Source organism: Cyclopterus lumpus, chromosome 19 (assembly GCF_009769545.1).
Source record: "Cyclopterus lumpus isolate fCycLum1 chromosome 19, fCycLum1.pri, whole genome shotgun sequence".
NCBI classification, from domain to species: Eukaryota; Metazoa; Chordata; class Actinopteri; order Perciformes; family Cyclopteridae; genus Cyclopterus; species Cyclopterus lumpus.
Window position 1 is genome coordinate 19,024,302 of NC_046984.1, and position 24,085 is coordinate 19,048,386.

The window sequence follows — 24,085 nt, forward strand, 5'->3', positions numbered from 1 at the left end:
CTGGGAGTCGTTAAGGTCTCTAATAGGACACCTGGGAGTTGTTATGGTCTCTTATAGGACACCTGGAGGTCGTTATGGTCTCTAATAGGACACCTGGGGGTCGTTATTGTCTCTAATAGGACACCTGGGGGTCGTTATGGTCTCCAATAGGACACCTGGGGGTCGTTATGGTCTCCAATAGGACACCTGGGGGTTGTTATGGTCTCCAATAGGACACCTGGGGGTCGTTATGGTCTCCAATAGGACACCTGGGGGTTGTTATGGTCTCCAATAGGACACCTGGGGGTCGTTATGGTCACCTGGGGGTTGTTATGGTCTCTAATAGGACACCTGGGGGTTGTTATGGTCTCCAATAGGACACCTGGAGGTCGTTATGGTCTCTTATAGGACACCTGGGCGCTGTTATGGTCTCCAATAGGACACCTGGGGGTCGTTATGGTCACCTGGGGGTTGTTATGGTCTCCAATAGGACACCTGGGAGTCGTTATGGTCACCTGGGGGTTGTTATGGTCTCTAATAGGACACCTGGGGGTTGTTATGGTCTCCAATAGGACACCTGGGGGTCGTTATGGTCTCCAATAGGACACATGGAGGTCGTTATGGTCTCTAATAGGACACCTGGGGGTTGTTATGGTCTCCAATAGGACACCTGGGGGTCGTTATGGTCTCCAATAGGACACCTGGGGGTCGTTATGGTCTCCAATAGGACACCTGGGGGTTGTTATGGTCTCCAATAGGACACCTGGGGGTCGTTATGGTCTCCAATAGGACACCTGGGGGTTGTTATGGTCTCCAATAGGACACCTGGGGGTCGTTATGGTCACCTGGGGGTTGTTATGGTCTCTAATAGGACACCTGGGGGTTGTTATGGTCTCCAATAGGACACCTGGAGGTCGTTATGGTCTCTTATAGGACACCTGGGCGCTGTTATGGTCTCCAATAGGACACCTGGGGGTCGTTATGGTCACCTGGGGGTTGTTATGGTCTCCAATAGGACACCTGGGAGTCGTTATGGTCACCTGGGGGTTGTTATGGTCTCTAATAGGACACCTGGGGGTTGTTATGGTCTCCAATAGGACACCTGGGAGTCGTTATGGTCTCCAATAGGACACCTGGGCGTTGTTATGGTCTCCAATAGGACACCTGGGAGTTGTTATGGTCTCCAATAGGACACCTGGTGGTTGTTATGGTCTCCAATAGGACACCTGGGAGTTGTTATGGTCTCCAATAGGACACCTGGGAGTCGTTATGGTCTCCAATAGGACACCTGGTGGTTGTTATGGTCTCCAATAGGACACCTGGGAGTTGTTATGGTCTCCAATAGGACACCTTGGAGTCGTTATGGTCTCCAATAGGACACCTGGAGGTCGTTATGGTCTCTTATAGGACACCTGGGCGCTGTTATGGTCTCCAATAGGACACCTGGGGGTCGTTATGGTCACCTGGGGGTTGTTATGGTCTCCAATAGGACACCTGGGGGTCGTTATGGTCTCCAATAGGACACCTGGAGGTCGTTATGGTCTCTAATAGGACACCTGGGGGTTGTTATGGTCTCCAATAGGACACCTGGGGGTCGTTATGGTCACCTGGGGGTTGTTATGGTCTCCAATAGGACACCTGGAGGTCGTTATGGTCTCCAATAGGACACCTGGGGGTTGTTATGGTCTCCAATAGGACACCTGGGAGTTGTTATGGTCTCCAATAGGACACCTGGGGGTTGTTATGGTCTCCAATAGGACACCTGTGAGTCGTTATGGTCTCCAATAGGACACCTGGGGGTTGTTATGGTCTCCAATAGGACATCTGGGAGTCGTTATGGTCTCCAATAGGACACCTGGGCGTCGTTATGGTCTCCAATAGGACACCTAGGAGTCGTTATGGTCTCCAATAGGACACCTGGGAGTTGTTATGGTCTCCAATAGGACACCTGGGAGTCGTTATGGTCTCCAATAGGACACCTGGGAGTTCTTATGGTCTCCAATAGGACACCTGGGGGTTGTTATGGTCTCCAATAGGACACCTGGGAGTCGTTATGGTCTCCAATAGGACACCTGGGGGTCGTTATGGTCTCCAATAGGACACCTGGGGGTCGTTATGGTCTCCAATAGGACACCTGGGCGTCGTTATGGTCTCCAATAGGACACCTGGGGGTCGTTATGGTCTCCAATAGGACACCTGGGAGTAGTTATGGTCTCCAATAGGACACCTGGGAGTAGTTATGGTCTCCAATAGGACACCTGGTGGTTGTTATGGTCTCCAATAGGACACCTGGGGGTTGTTATGGTCTCCAATAGGACACCTGGTGGTTGTTATGGTCTCCAATAGGACACCTGGGGGTTGTTATGGTCTCCAATAGGACACCTGGGAGTTGTTATGGTCTCCAATAGGACACCTGGTGGTTGTTATGGTCTCCAATAGGACACCTGGGGGTTGTTATGGTCTCCAATAGGACACCTGGGAGTTGTTATGGTCTCCAATAGGACACCTGGTGGTTGTTATGGTCTCCAATAGGACACCTGGGAGTTGTTATGGTCTCCAATAGGACACCTGGTGGTTGTTATGGTCTTAATCCGAAGCAGGAGTGTGGCAGGAGGCCTTGAAGGTGTTCTGGTACTGACCAGAGGGATTTCAGCTGGTGGCCCGGTGCAGTCTGCTCGGCCCACTCCGATCAGGTAAGGTTTGTCTTCTGGACCTGGAGGAATGGTCGAGATGGTGCTAGTTCTTATTATTTTCCAAATAATCAACAGTTTGTTGCTTGAATTACTTTTATTTCATATTCATGAAAATCTAAAACTAAATAATAAATAATGTGTATTAGTTTCCCCCTCACCGGTCTGTGTGTTCCAGGTCGCCATCAGAGTGATCAGCGTCACGCTCACCGCCGTCATGAGGACGAACAGGACCGCCAGCGCCGCCTCCAGGGCAGAAACGCCACCACACGGCTTCCTGGCCGCCATGCTGTGGGGGGACGTGGACTGGCTCTTTGAATGATCCTCAACAAACACTCACACCGACTAACCGTCCTCACATGAATGCATGAATCATCCTGATACCTGACGGGACGGGGGCCCTAAAGCTGGTCTGAGGTCTGTTTCCACTGAGCTACAGAAAAACACTGGACACCCGGGAGCCTGGGAGCAAACAGACCCCAGTTCAGACGTTAAATGAACCAGAATGTGTGAAAAACAACCCGGTGGGACTCACCTTCAGTGTGGAACCAGGAGGCAGCGTGTGTTGGTGCCGAGTGAGTCTGATCTGAGGTCTGTTTGACGGTCCACGCCCTTATCTCACCAATAAACAGAGTGAGGTCCTCTACTCTCACTTCAAAGGTCACTCACCGGATAGATTATAGATCACTTTAACAGATTAGATAGATTCACTACAGAATATATGAGTAATAAATTCATTCAAACTGTTATCAGGCTGTTCCTTCTCGACCTTAGAAACAACAGACTAAACTCAAGGTCCACCTTCTTACTTGTTCCAGAGCTAAATAAGAGACACACCAGAGCCCCCAGAGCCATAACCCACCAGACTCACAACAATGTCATCAGACCAGCAGCAATCTGACCATTCAATTCAATTCAGTTTATTTTGTATAGCCCAATATCACAAATTACAAATTTGCCTCAGAGGGCTTTACAATCTGTACACATACGACATCCCTGACCTTTGACCTCACATCGGATCAGGAAAAACTCCCCAAAAATAACCTTTGACAGGGAAAAAAGGGAAGAAACCTTCAGGAGAGCAACAGAGGAGGATCCCTCTCCCCGGATGGACAGATGAATAGATGTCATGTGACCAGATGAACAGAGTTACAGAGTTACATAAACACATTACATGAATATGACAATGTATGAATGGAACTCCAATCCATGAAACAGAAGGAGGTAGAGAGGAGGGGGGGCGGGGCATCAGCAGGGCCAATGGGAGGCCGGCTCACCAGCATCAGACACCTCCAGGTCCAATGGACCCTATGAGACGTGAAGTCACAACGACTCCGGGGAGGAAGCAGAGTTAATAAGGTGCAATGGAGAGATGTAAATTCATCCATAAGGAGAGAGAAAAGAGGAGAGAGGTGCTCAGTGTATCCTAAAACATCCCCCAGCAGCCTATAAGCCTATAGCAGCATATCAAGGGGCTGGACCAGGGCAAACCTGATTCAGCCCTAACTATAAGCTCTATTAAAGAGGAAAGTCTTAAGTCTATTCTTGAATGAGGTGACTGTGTCTGCCTCCAGGACTGAAAGTGGAAGCTGGTTCCATAAAAGAGGAGCTTGATAACTGAAGGCTCTGGCTCCCATCCTACTTTTTAGGACTCTAGGAACCACAAGTAGCCCCACATTTAGTGAGCGCAGCTCTCTAGTGGGGCAATATGGTACTACAAGCTCCTTAAGATATGATGGTGCATCACCAATCAAGGCTTTGTAGGTGAGGAGAAGAATTTTAAATGTGATTCTTGATTTTACAGGGAGCCAGTGCAGAGCAGCTAATACAGGAGTCATGTGATCTCTTTTCTTAGTTTTTGTGAGTACACGAGCTGCAGCATTCTGGATCAACTGGAGGGATTTAAGAGACTTATTAGAGCAGCCTGATAATAAGGAGTTGCAGTAATCTAGTCTGGAAGTAACAAACGCGTGAACCAGCTTTTCTGCATCTTTTTGAGACAAGATGTGCCTGATTTTTAAAATGTTACGTAGATGATAAAATGAAATCCTTGAGATTTGCTTAACGTGAGAGTTAAAGGACAAGTCTCGGTCAAAGATAACTAGAGATTCTTTACAGTGGTGTTGGATGCCAGGGAAATGCCATCTACAGAAACCACATCACCAGATAATTGATCTCTGAGGTGTTCAGGGCCAGTAAAATAACTTCAGTTTTGTCTGAGTTTAACATCAGGAAGTTGCAGGTCATCCATGTTTTTATGCCTTTAAGACATTCTTGAATGTTAGTGAGCTGGTTGGTCTCCTCTGGTTTGATCGATAGATATAATTGAGTATCGTCTGCATAGCAATGAAAGTTTATGCAGTGTTTCCTGATAATATTGCCCAAAGGAAGCATATATAAGGTAAATAAAATTGGTCCAAGCACAGAACCTTGTGGAACTCCGTGATTAACGTTGGTGGTCATTGAGGCTTCATCGTTTACAAATACAAACTGAGATCGATCTGATAAATAGGATTTAAACCAACTTAGTGCGGTACCTGAAATGCCAATCGACTGATCCAGTCTCTGTAATAGGATGTCATGATCAATGGTGTCGAACGCAGCACTAAGGTCTAACAAGACCAGTACGGAGATGAGTCCTTTATCAGCACTAAGGTCTAATAATACCAGTACAGAGATGAGTCCTTTATCAGCACTAAGGTCTAACAAGACCAGTACAGAGATGAGTCCTTTATCAGCACTAAGGTCTAACAAGACCAGTACAGAGATGAGTCCTTTATCAGCACTAAGGTCTAACAAGACCAGTACAGAGATGAGTCCTTTATCAGCACTAAGGTCTAACAAGACCAGTACAGAGATGAGTCCTACTTTCTCAAGGATCTTAGAGAGGAAGGGAAGGTTAGAGATCGGTCTGTAGTTAGCCAACACCTCTGGATTAAGAGTGGGCTTCTTCAGGAGAGGTTTAATTACAGCTACTTTGAAGGAATGTGGTACATGGCCTGTTAGCAAAGACACATTAACAATATCCAGCAGAGAGGTGCCAATTAAAGGCAACACGTCTTTAAGCAGCCTCGTTGGGATGGGGTCTAAGAGACAGGTAGACAGTTTAAAAGTAGAAACCGTTGAGGACAATTGGTCTAAGTTTATGGGAGAAAAGCTATCCAAATATACACCAGGGCATACAGCCGTTTCCAAGGCCACTCCTCTTGATGACAGATTGGCAGTAGTTGAGGGCAAGAGATCATCAATCTTGCCTCTAATAGTTCAAATCTTTTCATTGAAGAAGTTCATGAAGTCATTACTACTGAGGTCTATAGGAATACACGGCTCCACAGAGCTGTGACTCTCTGTCAGCCTGGCTACAGTGCTAAAGAGAACCCTGGGGTTGTTCTTATTTTTCTCTATTACTGATGAGTAATAGGCTGCTCTGGCATTACGGAGAGCCTTTTTATATGTTTTAAGGCTGTCTCTCCAAACTAAGCGTGATTCTTCCAGATTGGTGGAACGCCATATGCTTTGGAGCTTTCGTGAAGTTTGCTTTAGGTCGCGGGTCTGAGGGTTATACCAGGGAGCAAACCTCCTTTGCCTCACTGTCTTTTTCTTCAGTGGGGCTATCGAGTCTAGTGTCATTCTCAGTGAGCCTGTAGCACTATCGACAAGATGATCAATCTGGGACGGACTAAAGTTAGCACAGGAGTCCTCCGTCACATTGAGACGTGGTATTGAATCAAATGCAGAAGGAATCTCTTCTTTAAATGTAGCTACAGCACTGTCAGTTAGACATCTGGTGTAGAAACTTTTGACTAACGGTGTACACTCCGGGAGTATAAACTCAAAAGTTATGAGGTAATGGTCTGACAGAAGAGGGTTCTGTGGGAAGACCTCCAAATGCTCAATGTCAATGCCATATGCAAGAACAAGGTGGAGGGTGTGGCCAAAGCAGTGAGTGGGTTTCTGTACTCTGACAGAAGCCAATCGAGTCCAACAATGAAGGTAAGTGTAAGCAACCAGAGTGTAACAGCAACCTGTGGGATTGGAACATCAGCAACCAGAGTGTAACAGCAACCTGTGGGATTGGAACATCAGCAACCAGAGTGTAACAGCAACCTGTGGGATTGGAACATCAGCAACCAGAGTGTCTGAGGAGACCCATCAAGTGAGAACACACCACCTGTTAGCATCGTCACTGTGAGTGTGTTAGCTGAACACACCCCACTGTGTTTCTGGTGTGTTAGTAAGTAATCTAAGTGATAATGTTTCTACTTGTAGCAACATTGTTTCTACTCTAAGTGACGATGTTTCTACTCTAAGTGATAACGTTTCTACTTGTAGCAACATTGTTTCTACTCTAAGTGATGATGTTTCTACTCTAAGTGATAATGTTTCTACTTGTAGCAACATTGTTTCTACTCTAAGTGATAATGTTTCTACTCTAAGTGATGTGATGATGTTTCTACTCTAAGTGATCATGTTTCTACTTGTATCAACATTGTTTCTACTCTAAGTGATAATGTTTCTACTTGTATCAACATTGTTTCTACTCTAAGTGATAATGTTTCTACTTGTATCAACATTGTTTCTACTCTAAGTGATGATGTTTCTACTTGTATCAACATTGTTTCTACTCTAAGTGATAATGTTTCTACTTGTAGCAACATTGTTTCTACTCTAAGTGATAATGGAAGAGTAAACTTGACTTTTATTCGTGGTATATTCTGTTACAACCTGTCTTTTAAATCAACATCAGATATAGAAAAGTGCCAAATGAGAATAAATAAGAGCGAGTGGAAATTATTCAGATCTATATAGCTCTATGAGTACAGGTATGCATTGACAGAAAATTATCTTAAACACTAAACAAAATGATGTTTGTGTTGTTTCTGATAATAAAAGAAACGCAACTAATCTGTTCTTTAAATTGTATTAGTTTATAAAAGGAGCAATACAAAAATAGATTTAATCCTGTTTACAAAGTGTGTCCCCACGACACAAATGGATCTTTGTTTTTTACCACAAAGGAAAAGAGACCGTAAAATATTAACATTTTCTCTTGCTGCTATTAATTAATTAAACAGGTGTTATTTATTTCAAACAAGAGTTTTACTTCATAAAATACATTTCTGGCGCCTGATTCGTCATAATTCGTGATTGTTAAACATTTAAAACATGACTTTACAAAGTGTGTTTGTGTTTTTCATAGTTAGTGATGAATAAAGAAACAACAAAACTGCTCTTTAATCTTTGATTTGTTTATAACAGAAGAGTGCGTTAAGCCAATAAAGAGAGCTTAATTGTCGACAAACAGGGAGTTACAGAGGTCCCTGAAGAGGGCATTAGAAATACGGCGTGGGGTCGCTCTTGCCACACATCTGGACATGGACATGCGAGGTGATTCCTGGGTAAACCGTCTGCATCGGCATCATGACGCCGATCCTCTGGCCCTTGCTCACCGATCCATAGTACCGGTCCGGCTGAACGTAGAACAACTTGAAACACAGACCTGCAGCAAAGACACGCTGTTAAGGTACTAATACATCAGTGTTACAATACTCTGTTAGAGTAAAGGTACTAATACATCAGTGTTACAATACTCTGTTAGAGTAAAGGTACTAATACATCAGTGTTACAATACTCTGTTAGAGTAAAGGTACTAATACATCAGTGTAACAATACTCTGTTACAGTAAAGGTACTAATACATCAGTGTTACAATACTCTGTTAGAGTAAAGGTACTAATACATCAGTGTAACAATACTCTGTTACAGTAAAGGTACTAATACATCAGTGTAACAATACTCTGTTACAGTAAAGGTACTAATACATCAGTGTTACAATACTCTGTTACAGTAAAGGTACTAATACATCAGTGTTACAATACTCTGTTACAGTAAAGGTACTAATACATCAGTGTTACAATACTCTGTTACAGTAAAGGTACTAATACATCAGTGTAACAATACTCTGTTACAGTAAAGGTACTGATACATCAGTGTTACAATACTCTGTTAGAGTAAAGGTACTAATACATCAGTGTTACAATACTCTGTTAGAGTAAAGGTACTAATACATCAGTGCTACAATACTCTGTTAGAGTAAAGGTACTAATACATCAGTGTAACAATACTCTGTTACAGTAAAGGTACTAATACATCAGTGTTACAATACTCTGTTAGAGTAAAGGTACTAATACATCAGTGTTACAATACTCTGTTAGAGTAAAGGTACTAATACATCAGTGTAACAATACTCTGTTACAGTAAAGGTACTAATACATCAGTGTTACAATACTCTGTTAGAGTAAAGGTACTAATACATCAGTGTTACAATACTCTGTTAGAGTAAAGGTACTAATACATCAGTGTAACAATACTCTGTTACAGTAAAGGTACTAATACATCAGTGTTACAATACTCTGTTAGAGTAAAGGTACTAATACATCAGTGTTACAATACTCTGTTAGAGTAAAGGTACTAATACATCAGTGTTACAATACTCTGTTACAGTAAAGGTACTAATACATCAGTGTAACAATACTCTGTTACAGTAAAGGTACTAATACATCAGTGTTACAATACTCTGTTACAGTAAAGGTACTAATACATCAGTGTTACAATACTCTGTTACAGTAAAGGTACTAATACATCAGTGTTACAATACTCTGTTAGAGTAAAGGTACTAATACATCAGTGTTACAATACTCTGTTAGAGTAAAGGTACTAATACATCAGTGTAACAATACTCTGTTACAGTAAAGGTACTAATACATCAGTGTTACAATACTCTGTTAGAGTAAAGGTACTAATACATCAGTGTTACAATACTCTGTTAGAGTAAAGGTACTAATACATCAGTGTTACAATACTCTGTTACAGTAAAGGTACTAATACATCAGTGTAACAATACTCTGTTACAGTAAAGGTACTAATACATCAGTGTTACAATACTCTGTTACAGTAAAGGTACTAATACATCAGTGTTACAATACTCTGTTACAGTAAAGGTACTAATACATCAGTGTTACAATACTCTGTTAGAGTAAAGGTACTAATACATCAGTGTTACAATACTCTGTTAGAGTAAAGGTACTAATACATCAGTGTTACAATACTCTGTTAGAGTAAAGGTACTAATACATCAGTGTAACAATACTCTGTTACAGTAAAGGTACTAATACATCACTGTAACAATACTCTGTTAGAGTAAAGGTACTAATACATCAGTGCTACAATACTCTGTTAGAGTAAAGGTACTAATACATCAGTGTAACAATACTCTGTTACAGTAAAGGTACTAATACATCAGTGTTACAATACTCTGTTAGAGTAAAGGTACTAATACATCAGTGTTACAATACTCTGTTACAGTAAAGGTACTAATACATCAGTGTTACAATACTCTGTTACAGTAAAGGTACTAATACATCAGTGTTACAATACTCTGTTACAGTAAAGGTACTAATACATCACTGTAACAATACTCTGTTAGAGTAAAGGTACTAATACATCAGTGGTACAATACTCTGTTAGAGTAAAGGTACTAATACATCAGTGTAACAATACTCTGTTAGAGTAAAGGTACTAATACATCAGTGTTACAATACTCTGTTAGAGTAAAGGTACTAATACATCAGTGTTACAATACTCTGTTAGAGTAAAGGTACTAATACATCAGTGTTACAATACTCTGTTAGAGTAAAGGTACTAATACATCAGTGTTACAATACTCTGTTAGAGTAAAGGTACTAATACATCAGTGTAACAATACTCTGTTAGAGTAAAGGTACTAATACATCAGTGTTACAATACTCTGTTACAGTAAAGGTACTAATACATCAGTGTTACAATACTCTGTTAGAGTAAAGGTACTAATACATCAGTGGTACAATACTCTGTTAGAGTAAAGGTACTAATACATCAGTGTAACAATACTCTGTTAGAGTAAAGGTACTAATACATCAGTGTTACAATACTCTGTTAGAGTAAAGGTACTAATACATCAGTGTTACAATACTCTGTTACAGTAAAGGTACTAATACATCAGTGTTACAATACTCTGTTAGAGTAAAGGTACTAATACATCAGTGTTACAATACTCTGTTAGAGTAAAGGTACTAATACATCAGTGTTACAATACTCTGTTAGAGTAAAGGTACTAATACATCAGTGTTACAATACTCTGTTACAGTAAAGGTACTAATACATCACTGTAACAATACTCTGTTACAGTAAAGGTACTAATACATCAGTGTTACAATACTCTGTTACAGTAAAGGTACTAATACATCACTGTAACAATACTCTGTTACAGTAAAGGTACTAATACATCAGTGTTACAATACTCTGTTAGAGTAAAGGTACTAATACATCAGTGTTACAATACTCTGTTACAGTAAAGGTACTAATACATCACTGTAACAATACTCTGTTACAGTAAAGGTACTAATACATCAGTGTTACAATACTCTGTTACAGTAAAGGTACTAATACATCAGTGTTACAATACTCTGTTACAGTAAAGGTACTAATACATCAGTGTTACAATACTCTGTTACAGTAAAGGTACTAATACATCAGTGTTACAATACTCTGTTACAGTAAAGGTACTAATACCTGTACACTGTAATAAGGTGGTAAACTCTGTTAGCGCTGTTAGCTCTGAGCCGCCGCCATGTTGGGAGCCTTTGAGAGTCTTCAGCTCCTTCACCTGAAGGACCAACTCGTTTACTTTGAGCGCTGTGCGATGGACTGACCTTGCCCCCTCAGGTTGATGCCGTTGTTGATGGCCGCCTTGTTGGCGTCGGTGTACACAGTGACCTTTCCGTGGAGGGTCACATCAAACGGAGCGTAGACGGTCGCTCCGTCGTTGCACTTGATGTCCAGACCTTGGTGTTCCCTGGTGCCCCTACAACACAGTCCAGATGTTAACAGCAGCTTCAGTCCCACAGACACGTTAATCACACTGGAGTAGTGTTCTAGTTGTTGTCTTACCGGCTGGCTCCATGGTGTCCCTGTCCCCAGCTGTCTGAAGTCCTCCTGGTGTTCAAGGAGTTTCCACTGCAGAGCTGACCGAACTTTACACCGTCACACACACATAACACAGCTGCACACACACACAAACACACACACACACAAAGACTTACATTATTCCCTGGAAACTCACTTCAACTTGACCAAAATCCAGGCGTGAATCCTGACATCTACTTGACAAAGTGAGGACCTCATCAGCGTGTCCCCATAAGGAAGTGAGTCCCCACAATGCTGATAAACCTGAACACGTAGTTTTTATGAATTTGTTTATAAAAAGGTTTCATACCAGAGACTGGATGATTGTTCAGTCAAATGTCAACATTTTCTCATGCTGCTCTTCGGGCATAAAACAGGTGTAATGTAAAAGGTTTATGAATGAAATGTCTTAATAATTATGTATTTAATAGTATATAATAGTATATTTATTAGTATATAATAGTGTATTTAATAGTATATAATACTATATTTAAAAGTATATACTAGTGTATATAACAGTATATAATATTATATTTAATAGTATATATATATTATATTTAATAGTATATATATATTATTTAATATTATATTTAATAGTATATATATTATATTTAATAGTATATATAGTATATTTAATAGTATATATATGGTATATTTAATAGTATATATATATATTATTTAATAGTATATAATAGTATATAAATATATATATACAATGTTCAGACCACACACTATAAAATAGATGATCAACAGACATAAAATCTGAACATTGCTGTTGATCAGGTTTAAATAAGTCAATGAATCTTATATTACAGTTTGCAGCAGGGTCGTTAAGAATAAGTCGTTTAAAGCTCCTGATTGGTTCGTTATCATCAGGATTAAGTCATCGACACCATCAGCTGATTCCGTTTCTCACCCAACAAAACAACGACGTGCCTCATCTTGAGAGTGAAAGTTTGATCCTGATGAGGAGCTTCTTCTCTCAGGTTTTATAGAAGCTGATGTCCCTCTTTCAACACAGAGGAAAGTCCAGCCTGGTGGAGGACGAGCAGCCGGCCAGATGTTTGATGATGAAGATGATGATGACACCAGAAGAGAGGATGAAACAGCTCCATGTGGTCATGTTGCGTAATCCACTGTCAGTGTTGACCAGCAGCAAACAGAAGCTGTTTACCTGAACTCACCTGAACTCACATGAACTCACATGAACTTACCTGAACTCACATGAACTCACATGAACTTACCTGAACTCACATGAACTCACATGAACTTACCTGAACTCACATGAACTCACATTAAATTCAGTTTATTTTGTATAGGCCAAAATCACAACCTCCCCTTTACAATCTGTACACATACGACATCCCTGACCTTTGACCTCACATCGGATCAGGAAAAACTCCCCAAAAATAACCTTTGACAGGGAAAAAAGGGAAGAAACCTTCAGGAGAGCAACAGAGGAGGATCCCTCTCCCCGGATGGACAGATGAAGAGATGTCATGTGACCAGATGAACAATAGATGTCATGTGACCAGATGAACACTAGATGTCATGTGACCAGATGAACAATAGATGTCATGTGACTAGATGAACAATAGATGTCATGTGACCAGATGAACAATAGATGTCATGTGACCAGATGAACAATAGATGTCATGTGACCAGATGAACAATAGATGTCATGTGACCAGATGAACAATAGATGTCGTGTGACAAGATGAACAATAGATGTCATGTGACCAGATGAACAATATATGTCATGTGACCAGATGAACAATAGATGTCATGTGACCAGATGAACAATATATGTCATGTGACCAGATGAACAATAGATGTCATGTGACCAGATGAACAATATATGTAATTTGACCAGATGAACAATAGATGTCATGTGACCAGATGAACAATAGATGTCATGTGACCAGATGAACAATAGATGTCATGTGACCAGATGAACAATAGATGTCATGTGACCAGATGAACAATAGATGTCATGTGACCAGATGAACAATAGATGTCATGTGACCAGATGAACAGAGTTAAAGAGTTACATAAACATTCACTGAATATGACAGAATGTATGAATAATAAATAGTAGGCATGGACCACGATCCAGACCTCCACAATCCATGAAACAGAAAGAGGACGAGAGGAGGGGGGGCATCAGCAGGGCCACAGAGGCAGGAGGCCAGTTTTAGGACTCTAGGAACCACAAGTAGCCCCGCATTTAGTGAGCATCTCTCTAGTGGGGCAATATGGTACTACAAGCTCCTTAAGATATGATGGTGCATCACCAATCAAGGCTTTGTAGGTGAGGAGAAGAATTTTAAATGTGATTCTTGATGTTACAGGGAGCCAGTGCAGAGCAGTCACAGAGCTGTGACTCTCTGTCAGCCTGGCTACAGTGCTAAAGAGAACCCTGGGGTTGTTCTTATTTTTCTTTATTACTGATGAGTAATAGGCTGCTCTGGCATTACGGAGAGCCTTTTTATATGTTTTAAGACTATCTCGCCAAACTTAGCGTGATTCTTCCAGATTGGTGGAACGCCATATGCTTTAAAGCTTTGGTGAAGTTTGCTTTAGGTCGCGGGTCTGAGGGTTCTACCAGGGAGCAAACCTCCTTTGCATCACTGTCTTTTTCTTCAGTGGGGCTATCGAGTCTAGTGTCATTCTCAGTGAGCCTGTAGCACTATCGACAAGATGATCAATCTGGGACGGACTAAAGTTAGCACAGGAGTCCTCCGTCACATTGAGACGTGGTATTGAATCAAATGCAGAAGGAATCGTGAGAAAGAACAAGGTGGAGGGTGTGGCCAAAGCAGTGAGTGGGTTTCTGTACTCTGACAGAAGCCAATCAAGTCCAACAATGAGATGAATGCAGTACTAAGGCAATCATTATCAATATCCACATGAATATTAAAATCTCCTGCAATAATAACTTTATCAGTTTTAAGGACTAAACTTGATAAACACTCAGAAAATTCAGATATAAATTCTGAATATGGACCTGGTGGCCGGTACAGTATAACAAATAGAATTGGCTGTAATGTTTTCCAGGTTGGATGTGAAAGACTAAGAACAAGGCTTTCAAATGAGTTGTAGTTTAGTTTAGGTTTAGGATTCATTAATAGGCTTGAGTTAAAGATGGCTGCTACTCCACCTCCTCGGCCGGTGCCTCGAGGAATGTGAGTATTAATATGACTTGGAGGAGTTGATTCATTTAGGCTGACATATTCTTCATGGCTCAGCCAGGTTTCAGTAAGACACAATAAATCAATGTGATTGTCTGATATTAAATCATTTACTAATACAGCTTTAGATGACAGAGATCTAATATTTAGGAGTCCACATTTAATGTGTTAATTAGTTTTGTTGCACTACTGAAAATGTTTTCTTTTTGTTCATTTCAAAAGTCTATTTCTAAATCATGTTTAATTTGACTGTTTATAAAAACATCAACAGAACAATCTGCACTTTGTTTATTCACCTTTTATTATTTATATCTTGGTTTTACATGAACAGAATGTTACTTTTGTTTCTTGCCTTCATTTGTAAAATATGTTTAGTCTTTAGTATTAAATTAGTATGAAACATGAAGAATAAAGTTTCCAATAATATATTAATAATAAATACAGATTTATTTTGGTTTAAATGTAACTTTTATTTCACGAAACAAATCCTGGACTCTTATCTCTATGAAACAATCCTTTATTCATTGTTATATTTGACTACATTTAAAATACATTCAGAATATATTTGTTGTTAATATTTCTAAACAAACTGATAACCGATCAGATCTTTGATCAATAAGCCTCAACATGTACTCACTCTGTATCATGTAAGACATGAATAAATAAAACATAGATATAAACTTATGAACAGAACTGATAAATAATATCTGTGACATTTTAATCCCTGAGAGCTGAATCTGTTTACCAACACAAACACAAACAAACAAACGTCAACAAATCTACACCAACATGAATGTTCTCCTGCAGCTTCTGGACAAAAAAGAACAGTTCTTTAAAATAGTCACATGACATTTCTGATGCTTTGCTACAAGTTTCACATCTCATTGGCTCTCAGCTGACGGTCAGTCCCTCGATGTTTGGAGTCATTGACGAATGAAGTTGAAGCGTCATGTTGTCAGTTGACGGTCAGTCCCTCGATGTTTGGAGTCATTGACGAATGAAGTTGAAGCGTCATGTTGTCAGTTGACGGTCAGTCCCTCGATGTTTGGAGTCATTGACGAATGAAGTTGAAGCGTCATGTTGTCAGTTGACGGTCAGTCCCTCGATGTTTGGAGTCATTGACGAATGAAGTTGAAGCGTCATGTTGTCAGTTGACGGTCAGTCCCTCGATGTTTGGAGTCATTGACGAATGAAGTTGAAGCGTCATGTTGTCAGTTGATGGTCAGTCCCTCGATGTTTGGAGTCATTGACGAATGAAGTTGAAGCGTCATGTTGTCGGTTGACGGTCAGTCCCTCGATGTTTGGAGTCATTGACGAATGAAGTTGAAGCGTCATGTTGTCAGTTGACGGTCAGTCCCTCGATGTTTGGAGTCATTGACGAATGAAGTTGAAGCGTCATGTTGTCAGTTGACGGTCAGTCCCTCGATGTTTGGAGTCATTGATGAATGAAGTTGAAGCGTCATGTTGTCAGTTGACGGTCAGTCCCTCGATGTTTGGAGTCATTGACGAATGAAGTTGAAGCGTCATGTTGTCAGTTGACGGTCAGTCCCTCGATGTTTGGAGTCATTGACGAATGAAGTTGAAGCGTCATGTTGTCAGTTGACGGTCAGTCCCTCGATGTTTGGAGTCATTGACGAATGAAGTTGAAGCGTCATGTTGTCAGTTGATGGTCAGTCCCTCGATGTTTGGAGTCATTGACGAATGAAGTTGAAGCGTCATGTTGTCAGTTGACGGTCAGTCCCTCGATGTTTGGAGTCATTGACGAATGAAGTTGAAGCGTCATGTTGTCAGTTGACGGTCAGTCCCTCGATGTTTGGAGTCATTGACGAATGAAGTTGAAGCGTCATGTTGTCAGTTGATGGTCAGTCCCTCGATGTTTGGAGTCATTGACGAATGAAGTTGAAGTGTCGTGTTGTCAGTTGATGGTCAGTCCCTCAATGTTTGGAGTCATTGACGAATGAAGTTGAAGCGTCATGTTGTCAGTTGACGGTCAGTCCCTCGCTGACAGGCATGTTGATGTGCGCGGTCAGCAGCGGGGAGCTCCGCCCCTCGTGCAGCACGAACACCTTGATGATGTCAGAGATGCCCTTGTCGCTGGTGCACTCCACGAAGGTCTCGACGGGGTAGATGAGTCCGGGCACCAGCAGGGGGATCCTCATGTACGGGTTCCTCATCCTGTAGAGGCTCTCGTCGTACAGGAAGCTGACGGCCAGGTTCATGACGGGCCGGCACGCCGCCGTGTTCTGAACGTTCAGGGTCAGCTTGAAGGACGGGCCCAGGCCCTGCACCACGGCGTTCATCTTGAGCGGCTCGGTGAGGCTGGAGGACATCGGCGTCAGGCTGGACTCCAGGGCCTCGACGTAGGACTTGGCGGCGGCCAGGCGCAAGCGGCTCAGGTCCATCTGGAAGGCGCGGTGCATCGACAGCCCGCTCTCACGCTCCCTCAGCGTCTGGTCCACGTACAGCTTGGTCTTCTTGGGAACGTTGAGCCGGATGCTCTGGGCCAGCGGCGGCCCGGGGGCCCCGTCACGGTCGTCGAAGGCCGCGGTCCTCTTCAGGATCTTCACCATCAGACCCCCTCCCTTGGTGGTCACGATCAGGGTCCCGTCCTCGCGTCCGTACCGGCCGAAACAGATGCTGCTGACCACGTCAGGCGTCTTGATGGTGCTCAGCAGATTCTTGTCCCGGTACAGGTGGACCTCGCAGTTGGCCAGGCCCAACAGAACCGCCTGGAAGCCCCTGGTGGGGAGGTCCATGGCAGCCATGGTCGTGATGGGTGCCGGGAGGAAGGCCTTCCACAGCTTCTTCCCCTGAGGACACAAGAGAGATGCTGATGGAGAGGACCACTCAGCTTCCTGCTTCCTCAGACCTCCGTCAGCTGACCTTCTGAGTGAAGCCCTGCAGGCTCTCGTCGCTGCAGCCGACCACCACGTTCTTGCCGACCCTCACCAGACCCACCGGGTGAGACGACAGCTCGATGCTGTACTTGGGTTTGTCCGACTCCCTGAAAGACAGGAACATCGGCCAAGTGAGTTCTCTCAGCCAGGTGAGTTCCCTCAGCCAGGTGAGTGAGTTCTCTCAGCCAGGTGAGTTCCCTCAGCCAGGTGAGTGAGTTCTCTCAGCCAGGTGAGTTCCCTCAGCCAGGTGAGTTCTCTCAGCCAGGTGAGTGAGTTCTCTCAGCCAGGTGAGTTCCCTCAGCCAGGTGAGTTCTCTCAGCCAGGTGAGTGAATTCCCTCAGCCAGGTGAGTTCCCTCAGCCAGGTGAGTTCCCTCAGCCAGGTGAGTGAGTTCTCTCAGCCAGGTGAGTTCCCTCAGCCAGGTGAGTTCTCTCAGCCAGGTGAGTGAATTCCCTCAGCCAGGTGAGTTCTCTCAGCCAGGTGAGTTCTCTCAGCCAGGTGAGTGAATTCCCTCAGCCAGGTGAGTTCTCTCAGCCAGGTGAGTTCCCTCAGCCAGGTGAGTTCCCTCAGCCAGGTGAGTTCTCTCAGCCAGGTGAGTTCCCTCAGCCAGGTGAGTGAGTTCTCTCAGCCAGGTGAGTTCCCTCAGCCAGGTGAGTTCCCTCAGCCAGGTGAGTTCTCTCAGCCAGGTGAGTTCCCTCTGCCAGGTGAGTGAGTTCTCTCAGCCAGGTGAGTTCTCTCAGCCAGGTGAGTGAGTTCTCTCAGCCAGGTGAGTTCTCTCAGCCAGGTGAGTGAATTCCCTCAGCCAGGTGAGTTCCCTCAGCCAGGTGAGTGAGTTCTCTCAGCCAGGTGAGTGAGTTCCCTCAGCCAGGTGAGTTCTCTCAGCCAGGTGAGTTCCCTCAGCCAGGTGAGTGAGTTCCCTCAGCCAGGTGAGTTCCCTCAGCCAGGTGAGTTCTCTCAGCCAGGTGAGTGAATTCCCTCAGCCAGGTGAGTGAGTTCTCTCAGCCAGGTGAGTTCCCTCAGCCAGGTGAGTTCTCTCAGCCAGGTGAGTGAGTTCCCTCAGCCAGGTGAGTGAATTCCCTCAGCCAGGTGAGTGAGTTCCCTCAGCCAGGTGAGTTCTCTCAGCCAGGTGAGTGAGTTCCCTCAGCCAGGTGAGTGAATTCCCTCAGCCAGGTGAGTGAATTCCCTCAGCCAGGTGAGTGAGTTCCCTCAGCCAGGTGAGTTCTCTCAGCCAGGTGAGTGAGTTCTCTCAGCCAGGTAGGTGAGTTCCCTCAGCCAGGTGAGTCTCACCTGCGCAGGATGTAGATGTTGCCGTTGCGACATGCCACCGTGATGCGGAACTCCACGTCGAACTGACCTGTCACGTCCATCATGGTGGGAGCGGCCGGCAGCAACATCTTCAACAGCCACACAGAAGAAGAAGAGCTTTCAGTGTTATATACACACACATCAAGACCTCAGGGACCGGGACTCAGGGACCGGGACTCAGGGACCGGGACTCCTCAGGGACCGGGACTCCTCAGGGACCGGGACCGGGACTCAGGCTGACCAGCTGATAACTGAAACTGACTATACCATGAGCTCCGGTCCTCCCAGTAGGACCAGTTCAGACCAGCAGCAGTGAGTGATGGGACTTTACTTTGGAGAGGATGATGAAGGCCTCGGGGTCGAGGACGAAGACGTCGCTGCTCTCCGTGCCGATCACCAGACAGCTGACGCCATCCTCATCGGCCGTGCTCTTCTTCAGAGTCCCGATGCAGGTTATGACGGTCTGAAACACAGGCGACAGGTAGACCAATCAGAGTGAGGGGGAGGAGCTTGTTCTACAATGAATGGTGATAATGAGCTTTTGTACCTGCCGTCTGATTGGCTGCTGTTTGTGCAGCTGGACGAACTCGTCCATGTCGCCAGTCTCCAGGGTCAGGAAGCGGAGCGAGCGGACGGACAGCTGGACGTCGGCCTTCTTCCTGATGCCCTCCAACATCTCCCTCAAGGTCAGGGGGTCGATCTGACCCTCCCTCACCTGCTGCCACACGTCCTGACCAATCAGAGCGCAGGACATATTGTGACTGAAGCAGTCAACAAACATTATGAACTTTGGACTCCTAATAAACAGTAACTGGGTCGGCTGTAGCTCATGGGGAGAGTCCCAGAATCACAAGGTCTCCGGTTCGATCCCCGCTCTCCCCATAGTTCATGTTGAAGTGTCCTTGAGCAAGACACTGAACCCCCAGTTGCTCCCCGGGTGCTTCACTGCAGCCCACTGCTCCTTAATAACTAAGGATGGTCAAATGCAGAGAAGAATTTACCAATAAAGGGATCAATAAAGAGGATGTGTTGTGACTCTGTCTGTCTGTCTGTCTGTCTGTCTGTCTGATGGTAGACTCTCCTGCTCCAGGGAGTAACTAAACCAGTGACTGTGTTGTAACCCCAGGTTCCGTGATGGTAGACTCTCCTGCTCCAGGGAGTAACTAAACCAGTGACTGTGTTGTAACCCCAGGTTCCGTGATGGTAGACTCTCCTGCTCCAGGGAGTAACTAAACCAGTGACTGTGTTGTAACCCCAGGTTCCGTGATGGTAGACTCTCCTGCTCCAGGGAGTAACTAAACCAGTGACTGTGTTGTAACCCCAGGTTCCGTGATGGTAGACTCTCCTGCTCCAGGGAGTAACTAAACCAGTGACTGTGTTGTAACCCCAGGTTCCGTGATGGTAGACTCTCCTGCTCCAGGGAGTAACTAAACCAGTGACTGTGTTGTAACCCCAGGTTCCGTGATGGTAGACTCTCCTGCTCCAGGGAGTAACTAAACCAGTGACTGTGTTGTAACCCCAGGTTCCGTGATGGTAGACTCACCTGCTCCAGGGAGTAACTAAACCAGTGACTGTGTTGTAACCCCAGGTTCCGTGATGGTAGACTCACCTGCTCCAGGGAGTAACTAAACCAGTGACTGTGTTGTAACCCCAGGTTCCGTGATGGTAGACTCACCTGCTCCAGGGAGTAACTAAACCAGTGACTGTGTTGTAACCCCAGGTTCCGTGATGGTAGACTCACCTGCTCCAGGGAGTAACTAAACCAGTGACTGTGTTGTAACCCCAGGTTCCGTGATGGTAGACTCACCTGCTCCAGGGAGTAACTAAACCAGTGACTGTGTTGTAACCCCAGGTTCCGTGATGGTAGACTCACCTGCTCCAGGGAGTTGACCTCCAGGCCGGGCAGCGTGAACTTGAAGTACGGCCGCAGGTTCTTGTAGACGTAGACGCAGGGTCCGGACGCCACGGCCACGGCAGGGATGCGCGGCTCGTGGAGGTCCATGAAGAAGGCCACGAGGCCAGCGGGCAGGTCCAGCAGGGTGCTCTCGCTCATCAGCGCCGTGCCCCGGTAGACCTTCAGCTTCATGCCCCCCCCCGACGAGCCGGAGCCCAGGTCCCCCACCACCAGCCGGCTCTCCCCGTCCCCGCTCAGGTCCGCCAGGTCCACGCAGGACGAGAAGGTGTGCAGACCCGCCACCGGGTCGTAGTGAGCGTCCAGCCACTTCCCACCGCTCGGCTCCACGGGCGACATGATGGACGCTGGACAACACCGGCACTCATACAGGGGGGTCCTGAAGACACATAGACCAGGATCAGGACTCACATACCAGGGTCAGGACTCACATACCAGGGTCAGGACTCACATACCAGGATCAAGACTCACATACCAGGATCAAGACTCACATAGACCAGGATCAGGACTCACATACCAGGATCAGGACTCACATACCAGGGTCAGGACTCACATACCAGGATCAAGACTCACATAGACCAGGATCCGGACTCACATACCAGGGTCAGGACTCACATATCACATACCAGGGTCAGGACTCACATACCAGGATCAGGACTCACATATCACATACCAGGGTCAGGACTCACATACCAGGATCAGGACTCACATACCAGGGTCAGGACTCACATACCAGGATCAAGACTCACATAGACCAGGATCAGGACTCACATACCAGGGTCAGGACTCACATACCAGGGTCAGGACTCACATACCAGGATCAGGACTCACATACCAGGATCAAGACTCACATACCAGGGTCAGGACTCACATACCAGGATCAGGACTCACAAGGGGGTAGTTAAAGGGATACAGACAGGGACATAGAGACAGACAGAGAGACAGACAGACAGACAGACAGACAGACAGAGAGACAGACAGACAGACAGACAGATAGACAGACAGAGAAACAGACAGACAGACAGATAGAGAGACAGACAGACAGACAGACAGACAGACAGACAGACAGACAGACAGACAGACAGATAGACAGTAAGCTGATCAATATCAGTAATGGCGCGCTCTTACCGTTGTCAAGGAAACCGTTTTTCAGCGTCTCCTCGCGGTGGATCCTGACGTCTTCTTCTGTGTTTGTATTGTTTGTCTGGTCCGTCTTCTTCTGTGTTTGTATTGTTTGTCTGGTCCGTCTTCTTCTGTGTTTGTATTGTTTGTCTGGTCCGTCTTCTTCTGTGTTTGTATTGTTTGTCTGGTCCGTCTTCTTCTGTGTTTGTATTGTTTGTCTGGTCCGTCTTCTTCTGTGTTTGTATTGTTTGTCTGATCTCAGCACTATGACGCGTCTTTCAGTGTTTCAGTAACAGCTGTTAATCCAACAAATCCGCTTCAAAGCCTCCTCCGCACTCGGCTGATGACGTCAATGGCCCGCGACGGTGTTTACTTCTTCTTCTTCTTCTTTGGTGTTTTCATGGCGGTTAGCAAACAACCATGTAACCAACGTTATGACGCATTACTGCCACCAACTGGACAATAAAATGAGATCACCGTGGACACAGCAGAGGTCCTTTTATACACACTGTTATGTTTTAAACATTATTAACATCATTATTTCCTGTTAACTTTGTCTTTAGACTGTACAGTACTGTTGTTACCGACCGACTGTTGTTACAGACCGAGCGTTGTTACAGACCGACTGTTGTTACCGACCGACTGTTGTTACCGACCGACTGTTGTTACAGACCGACTGTTGTTACCGACCGACTGTTGTTACAGACCGACTGTTGTTACAGACCGACTGTTGTTACAGACCGACTGTTGTTACCGACCGACTGTTGTTACAGACCGACTGTTGTTACCGACCGACCGTTGTTACAGACCGACTGTTGTTACAGACCAAGCGTTGTTACAGACCGACTGTTGTTACAGACCGACTGTTGTTACAGACCGACTGTTGTTACCGACCGACTGTTGTTACCGACCGACCGTTGTTACAGACCGACTGTTGTTACCGACCGACTGTTGTTACCGACCGACTGTTGTTACAGACCGACTGTTGTTACCGACCGACCGTTGTTACAGACCGACTGTTGTTACAGACCGAGCGTTGTTACAGACCGACTGTTGTTACAGACCGACTGTTGTTACAGACCGACTGTTGTTACCGACCGACTGTTGTTACCGACCGACTGTTGTTACAGACCGACTGTTGTTACCGACCGACTGTTGTTACAGACCGACTGTTGTTACAGACCGACTGTTGTTACAGACCGACCGTTGTTACCGACTGTTGTTACAGACCGACTATTGTTACCGACTGTTGTTACAGACCGACCGTTGTTACAGACTGTTGTTACAGACTGTTGTTACAGACCGACTGTTGTTACAGACCGACTGTTGTTACAGACCGACTGTTGTTACAGACCGACCGTTGTTACCGACTGTTGTTACAGACCGACTATTGTTACCGACTGTTGTTACAGACCGACCGTTGTTACCGACTGTTGTTACAGACCGACCGTTGTTACAGACCGACTGTTGTTACCGACCGACCGTTGTTACAGACCGACTGTTGTTACAGACCGAGCGTTGTTACAGACCGACTGTTGTTACCGACCGACTGTTGTTACCGACCGACTGTTGTTACCGACCGACTGTTGTTACAGACCGACTGTTGTTACCGACCGACTGTTGTTACCGACCGACTGTTGTTACAGACCGACTGTTGTTACAGACCGACCGTTGTTACTGACTGTTGTTACAGACCGACTATTGTTACCGACTGTTGTTACAGACCGACCGTTGTTACCGACTGTTGTTACAGACTCACCGTTGATACAGACAGACTGTTGTTACAGACTCACCGTTGTTACCGACCGACTGTTGTTACAGACCGACTGTTGTTACAGACCGACTATTGTTACAGACCGACCGTTGTTACAGACCGACTGTTGTTACAGACCGACTGTTGTTACAGACCGACCGTTGTTACCGACCGTTGTTACAGACTGTTGTTACAGACTGACCGTTGTTACAGACCGACCGTTGTTACAGACCGA

The 24,085-nt window shown here is 44.9% G+C and overlaps 3 protein-coding genes across 3 annotated transcripts in view; all 3 read right to left on the minus strand.

Moving 5' to 3' along the window:
- asah2 (N-acylsphingosine amidohydrolase 2) overlaps window positions 1-2,957 on the minus strand; it is a 16,456-nt gene extending 13,499 nt beyond the window's left edge. The window contains exons 1-2 of the mRNA XM_034559373.1: window positions 2,831-2,957; window positions 2,619-2,692 (exon numbers count right to left, since the gene is read on the minus strand). Coding sequence (XP_034415264.1) covers window positions 2,619-2,692; window positions 2,831-2,957 — 201 coding nt within the window. The remainder of the gene's footprint in view (window positions 1-2,618; window positions 2,693-2,830) is intronic.
- Window positions 2,958-7,864: 4,907 nt separating this feature from the next.
- Window positions 7,865-12,629, minus strand: lect2l (leukocyte cell-derived chemotaxin 2 like). Its single transcript, XM_034558094.1, has 4 exons — window positions 12,588-12,629; window positions 11,657-11,768; window positions 11,419-11,570; window positions 7,865-8,169 (listed from the first exon to the last, which is right to left on the minus strand). The coding sequence occupies exons 1-4, from the start codon at window positions 12,610-12,612 to the stop codon at window positions 8,003-8,005; spliced, it is 456 nt and encodes a 151-aa protein (XP_034413985.1). The 5' UTR covers window positions 12,613-12,629; the 3' UTR covers window positions 7,865-8,002.
- Window positions 12,630-15,363: 2,734 nt separating this feature from the next.
- On the minus strand, window positions 15,364-22,487 carry bbs1 (Bardet-Biedl syndrome 1). Its single transcript, XM_034558025.1, has 7 exons — window positions 22,104-22,487; window positions 20,937-21,354; window positions 19,611-19,793; window positions 19,395-19,526; window positions 19,046-19,152; window positions 17,746-17,866; window positions 15,364-17,672 (listed from the first exon to the last, which is right to left on the minus strand). Exons 2-7 carry the CDS (start codon window positions 21,312-21,314, stop codon window positions 16,842-16,844), a joined length of 1,752 nt encoding a protein of 583 aa, XP_034413916.1. The 5' UTR covers window positions 21,315-21,354; window positions 22,104-22,487; the 3' UTR covers window positions 15,364-16,841.
- Window positions 22,488-24,085: the final 1,598 nt, after the last annotated feature.